The 6,652-nt window shown below is 45.5% G+C and overlaps 1 protein-coding gene across 1 annotated transcript; it reads left to right on the top strand.

Moving 5' to 3' along the window:
- The first annotated feature begins 551 nt into the window (after positions 1–551).
- Positions 552–1,607, top strand: LOC141041353 (uncharacterized). Its single transcript, XM_073507494.1, has one exon. It carries the CDS (start codon positions 552–554, stop codon positions 1,605–1,607), a length of 1,056 nt encoding a protein of 351 aa, XP_073363595.1.
- Positions 1,608–6,652: the final 5,045 nt, after the last annotated feature.

The raw sequence follows: 6,652 nt of genomic DNA, 5'->3' as shown, positions 1-6,652 counted from the left end.
ACAATATGTGCGGAATGGGCCTCTCGTCGAGCTTGCGCGGGAAAAGAGTCTACCACCACAAATGCGAAATCTGCTACGTTGGTACAAGCAATTCATAACATGGGCCGACAAAGAATATGTTTATGCGGATGTTACAGATGAGCATCACACCAAACGGTACTCTGTACAAGTTCATATGAGTGAATTGTTCCAGCTGTTCAATCTGCGCGACCTCGACAAATCTATGCTGAGTTGCTACGTTCTGTAAGTGATTTATTTCTACCTCATCTCGTTCTTCATTGCCTGCACTATATATATATATATATATATTGTCCTAACTATATTGTTGCGTACGCTATTATGCAGATTGAAGATTTGGGAATGCAAAATAAGAAACATCCATGATGTTGGGTTCATTGACCCACATATCGTTAATGGACATGTGTTACAACATCACCCCGAAGACGTGGAGAAAGACTTGTACAAGTTTCTTAGAAAGCATCAACTCAAAAGTCATATTCTATTTCCTTACCATTTTGGGTGAAAAGCTCTACTCTATTTTAAGCGAGTTAATGGATCCCTCCACGGGGCAATGGGATGAATGCCTTGTGCGGGATACCTTTTGCGCGGAGGATGCTAGACACATTCTGCAGATGCCGCTACGGGAGGGGGTACATGACTTTGTTGCATGGCAATTCGACAGCAAGGGCATTCATTCTGTGAAGAGTGCGTACAAGATGCACATGGAACTGAAGTCTATGAGGAAGAATGGGGGAGTGGGAAGGAGCACAGCCAAAGCGGGTAACCTGAACACATGCAACGACGATTCTTGGAAAAGGATTTGGAGATTGCCGTGCCCGAGAACTGTCCAAATGTTCACATGGAGACTGCGGCATGAATCACTAGCACTCCTGACGAATATGCAGAGGCGAGGTCTGAAGGTGAAGAGCACGAAATGCTTTTTCTGTGGGCATGCTGATGAGGATGGGGGGCACCTGTTCATCAAGTGCAAATCAGTTAAGGTGGTGTGGAGGGAACTAGCCTTAGAGAAGGAAAGAAGGGAGCTGGGAGCAATCTCATCTGTACATGCGATGATGGACTACCTATGGGGGCTAAATATCCTAAAACGCATGCAGATTCTCACTTTCTGGTGGATGTGGTGGAGCGCTAGGAATAAACTGAGAAAGGGGGAGCGTGTGTTGACAGCGGCCGAAGTAGCGAGACGCACACGAAGCTCTACTCTGGAATACATGCAGGTTTTCCTCCCAGAACCCAAGCCACAGTGCACTGATAAATGGAGGCCTCCTGCTCAAGACATGGTCAAGTTCAATGTTGATGGAGCCTTCGTCCCAGGGGAACTCCATGCAGGGTGGGGTGCAGTGGCAAGAACCAGCGACGGCGAAGTGGTGGGTGCACGGGCTGGAAGACAGGAGCTTATCCAAGATGCCTTTGCAGCGGAAGCGGTGGCGTTGTCAAATGCAGTTTCCTTTGCATCGGACTTGGGGATTATTCGAGCAGAGTTTGAAACAGATTCACAATTGTTGGCAGAAGCAATGGACATTCGGAAGGTCGATTCTTCAGCATACGCTGCTGTCATCGAGGACACAAAGTACCAGCTTAAGCTGTGATTTTCTATTTGAAATAAAATGTTGTCGCCGTAGTGCTAATTCCGTGGCTCATGAGCTAGCAAGCCTTGGCCGTATGTACCCTGCAAACTCGGTTGTCGAGTGAGAGTCGGATGTACCAGCCCAAGTGGCTGTTTGTGTTGCGGGTGATTTAAAGTTATAAAGCTTTACTTTGATTTAAAAAAGAAGAAGTCCTCGCAGCCGCCACCACCCCACGCCGGCCACTTCCAGCGAGCTCCGGCGCCGCACAACACATACCCGAGCTCCCCACGGTCCGCGCCTCCCTCCCCTCCGGCCAGTTTCTCCGCTCCCGGCCTCTATCGCCCGCTCCCAACCCCACCCATGGCTAGGGTTTCGTGTAGGGCTTCGCCGGCGCGTCTCCCGCTCGCCGCCTTCTCCCACCACGCCGGCCTCCCTTCCCTAGCTACCCTCTCGTCATGGAGCACCCTCGCACTGGGCACTCCTTTCTCTCCCCCTCCCGGCTCCTCCCGTCGCCGAACTGGAGCACCAGCCGCTCCTCCTCCACCCCCCTATCTGGGGCAGCAACACCATGAGCTAACACCCAGCGACGATCTCCTGCTGGTGTGGGTCAGTGTGGGCTTGCTCGATCTGGGGCAGACCGGCCGGTTCCGGCGTGGAGAGAGGAGGAGGAAGGTGAGACGGGAGGCCAAGGCAACGGCGAGATCCACGTCGAGCCGCCATGGCCATGACCAGATCCACGATGAGGTTAAATGGGCCGGCTGCTCCCTACAGGACGACGAAACTCTTCAAGGGTGGGTCTTCTCTTTTCCCCGAGATCGATGTGCCTGTGGCATGCTTGCTCTCCATGTGTACGTTCTTGCTGTATTTGCCTGCATCTGATGGTTCTTCCAATGTGCGTTCTTGAGAAATACACCTGCAGGTGATGGTTCTTCATGATATGTGCCTGGTTCTTGTGTTGCTTCCAGGACATAGAACTACCTGCAATGATTCCTTGTGTGCTTTGTTCCGGGTTCCTTAGCTTCTTTTGGTGGATTAGCTACTGTATAAAATAAAACAAGCAAGCAGTTCATATGGGTTGATTAGCTGATGCATCTGGTGCGTATAAATGGATAATTGAGATGGGTCTGATTTATTCATGATATGTACTCTGATTTCTAAGAAAAGGGTTTCTTCTTGGTTGAGAATAATAGAATTTGAGATGTTTGAAGTAAGTATTTTGGATCTAACACATTTCTATCAATTGTTTCAGATTGACCCGGCGAATTACAAGAGCATCTCATCTGGATTTGGTGTTCTGTTAAAGGAGCAAGGAGCTAGGGGATTCTTCAGGGGATGGGTACCTTGCTTGGTTTCAGTGCTCAGGGGGCTTGCAAGTTTGGGTTCTACAAGTTCTTTAAGAAGACCTACTCAGATATGGCTGGGCCTGACAATGCCGTGAAGTACAAGACCCTAATTTACCTTGCAGGTTCAGCTTCTGCTGAGGTAATTTTTGATATTACTCTGTGCCCCTTTGAAGCTGTCAAGGTCCGTGTGCAGACACAACCTAGATTTACTCGTCGAAGTTTTTAGCTGAAACTCCAAAATTCACTTTTCTTGCAAAAAATAAATATGTTAGCCAGACATGAGATTACTGTATGTCTGTCCATCCACACTTGCGCTGCAGCAGAAGAGAGCAACTTAGCATATATGACCCACACAATAATAAAGAATAAGGAAAAGGATTAGATATTTTTATATAGTATAAATAATAAAGAAGCGTGAACCCAGACTGTTAAGTATGTCATCTCCAAAGGAGAGTGAAGATAGCTTTTTGTTGGGCTGCCAACTAAGTGAACAAATTCAGATTATGTTATTGTTCCGTACACAATGCCTTGCTAAAAGATGGACGTCCTCAGCGAAGGAAGCCATGTCCGTGACCCTCTAAAGAAGAAAGAACACAAGCCATAAGAAACTAATGCACTTTCATATACTTAATAGAAGTCGAACCCACGTGAAAATGAGGAGTGCATAACCGGTTACCATCTAAAGATATTGACATCAGAAATCCCCACTCTCTTCCTTGAACACTTAAATTGCAGGACAAGTTTACATAAACTATTTTGTAAATTAAAATGACTGAATATGAGAACATGAGCAAACAACCAGACAGTAACGGCCTAATGGGCAGTGATTATTCCATGAGTGTCATCCCATAGAATGTTCAAATTCACTGAAATAAGCCAATTCAGCCCTTAACAGTCTAGCCGAACATCTCTCACAGATTTTGCCACTGATCCATGAGAAAAGGGCAGCATCCTTCTTTCTACCCTCGCCTATGATGGCCATGGTGTCCAGTTCACAATGTGTCGAAACATGGTCAATTCCATGACAATGAGCATACCGCCCCACATGCAATTCCATGACAATGAGCAAGCCACCCCACGTGCACACATGTCACTGCATCCACACAAGGGAATATTTAAAACTTTAAAAACTAATTTGTCAAGTTGGACATGAGGACGCCCTCTGCGAGGTACTCCCTGCACCTGTAGCCTATTGCCATGAATTTAGTCAGAGTTAAGGAACTGGGCCAGGACACATCAAGGGAGATGAAAAGCTCGTCAAGGACAGAGTGAGAGGGGAGGATATAGATGCCAGGCGGGACAAGGCGAGATGTGATGCCGATGTCTAACGACACCAGTTGGTCGAGCGACACGGGATTCTGCCCAGCGACGTCAAGAAAGAAGCGTCAATCACGGGAGCCGACCAGTCTACGCGTATTATGGGCTTATGGTCCAATTTTGTGTTTTTCATATCAACATGATTGCTTTACCGTCAATTTTCTGAATATTGTTAGTGACTAATTCTTTCCCAATTTTGTTTATTTAGGTTGGAGAGAATATTGTTTGAGCAGAAGGAGAGTGAAAAGATGCAAGAGTGATACACCCAAGCACTTAGATTTGAGTCAAACCTGGTTTGTTGTACAGGATTTCACTGTATTTGTCCGCACAAATACTTCTTGATATTTACTCATGATAGTTTTTCTCCATAGTTCAGTGTTTACATCTCTATTCTTCTAATATAGTCATATTGTCCATATAAGTGCAGCTTTTATTTTGAGTTCTTCCTGGATGCCACTCTGAAGGCGAATTCTTCATGGGTGTATCGTGCACCTGTCTTGCCGTTCTATATTCTCAAGTCTGAACTGCAGACTCTCAAAGGTTTCGGACACCATTTTGACCTACGACAAATATTTGGACTATTTAATATAGTGACACTGATCATAGCTGCCCGCAGGTTTTATTCACTCACCAGCTCTGGCTTTTGGTGTACACGGTACACCATGAGGCAAATAGGTTGACATGTCACCGTGAGGCAAGAAGGTTGACATGTTCATCTGTTATCATGAGTGCCGTGTTCACTCTTGCAGTTCAGTTGTTAAGCTTAAGCTAAAGATCTGACTGTACTGTCTAGAGGTGGAATGGCTAAGCTCTCTTTATAATCCTTTTACTGAATATCTTGCAAATGACACACTAAAGGGCATGAAGTTATTAGGTGTGTGGGTGTCAGTCCAATATGTTCTTATGTCTATGGATCTGCGAAATGTTTGACGCTTTATTGGTTTTGGTCACAAAAATGTTTGGTGTACATGCTTTCATCTTGAATATATGTAACTCTAAATAGTGCTACTTCCTAGTTAAGTAATAATACAATCAATTGGATGTTCTTCTACTGTTATGGATCTAGCGGAACAAATGGTGTTTTGATAACATTGTATTTCTCCATAGTTCATTGTCAACATCTTCATTCTCCTAATACAGTCATATTATCCAGTTTTTTTGAACCGGGCTTTACCCCTTTCCATTGCAAAGAACGGAAATACAACCAGTTCAAGCGGGAAAGACAGGAAAAGGGAAAGAGGTATAGCGAGTTCAAGCACTACCAGGAAACCCACCATACTCGCTCGCCGTCGAAACGAGTATCATGGGGCGAAAACCTGGATAGCACGTCATACCATCTAGCCTATTACATTTCTCAAAAGATCGTACTAAGTATCAAAACACAGCCGAGTGTCAAACAAGCATAAAGCTATCTTCTCCGGGAAGAGACAGCAACGAAATCGCGTGCCCGACAGCTCTTCATCCAGCGCAACTCCCGAAAACGTCAGACACCTTGGATTGGTTGCTTGACAGCACCACACATCTTCAAAAGCTGCAATGTGCTAGTCCTGATCATCTCAGCTCCAGTGCGTAGCTCTTTGGCGTCCTCTCCTTGTTGTAGCCCTGTCCAGTAAAGAAGAAAAGAGCATAGAGAAAACACAATCTCAAAAGGAGTCTTGATTTGTTTCTTTTCAAAAGTAGCTCGATTGCGCGCCAACCAAATGGCCCAACACGTGGCTGCTAAGCCCACTGTATAAAACTTTTGCTTCCCAGGAAGATATTTGTGGCACCAAACGAAGTATTGCCAGTAATTCGACGGGAAAGTATCAGTGCCAAGAACTACTCCAATAGATCGCCAGACAATTCTGGCCACGGGGCAAGTAAAGAACAGATGTTGCATTGTTTCCACCTGTTTGCAGAAAGAACAACAGGGATTTCCCGGCCATTTTCTCTTGCTCATCACTTGCCTAGTGCGAACTGCGTCCTGTGACATTTGCCACAGGAAGATTTTGATTTTAAGAGGAATCTTGGCTTTCCAAATCCATCTATAATGGCACCCACTTAGGGGTCTCTCCAACATCTTATAGACTGACTTAGTGGTGAACTTGCCATTCTGATTTAGTCCCCAAAAGACACGATCACTCCTCTCATCAAGGGGAATACTTTTCACTATAGTGCGCATATTTACCCACTGTTTGAACAGCTCAGGAGTAAGCCTGTGTCTGAATATAGAAATGTCATCAAGTTCATCTCTTTTGTCCAGGGTGCTCGTTGGATAATTGCAGATCTCAAATAAGCGTGGATATTGATCCTGAAATGGGATCAGCCCATTTATTGGATCTTTCCATAATCTAATCAGGTTCCCAGCACCAGTCTCAATCTTTCTGCCCATCATATAGATGTTTTTGATCTTAAGCAAGGCTTTCC

This window comes from Aegilops tauschii, chromosome 2, assembly GCF_002575655.3.
Source record: "Aegilops tauschii subsp. strangulata cultivar AL8/78 chromosome 2, Aet v6.0, whole genome shotgun sequence".
Lineage (NCBI taxonomy): Eukaryota > Viridiplantae > Streptophyta > Magnoliopsida > Poales > Poaceae > Aegilops > Aegilops tauschii.
Note: the sequence above shows the minus strand (reverse complement) of the source record. Positions and strands in the feature narration are given on the sequence as shown.

What these genes read in the sequence shown, in the direction of transcription:
- LOC141041353 (XM_073507494.1), top strand. Translation starts at nt 552, where the DNA reads ATGGATCCCTCCACGGGGCAATGGGATGAATGCCTTGTGCGGGATACC.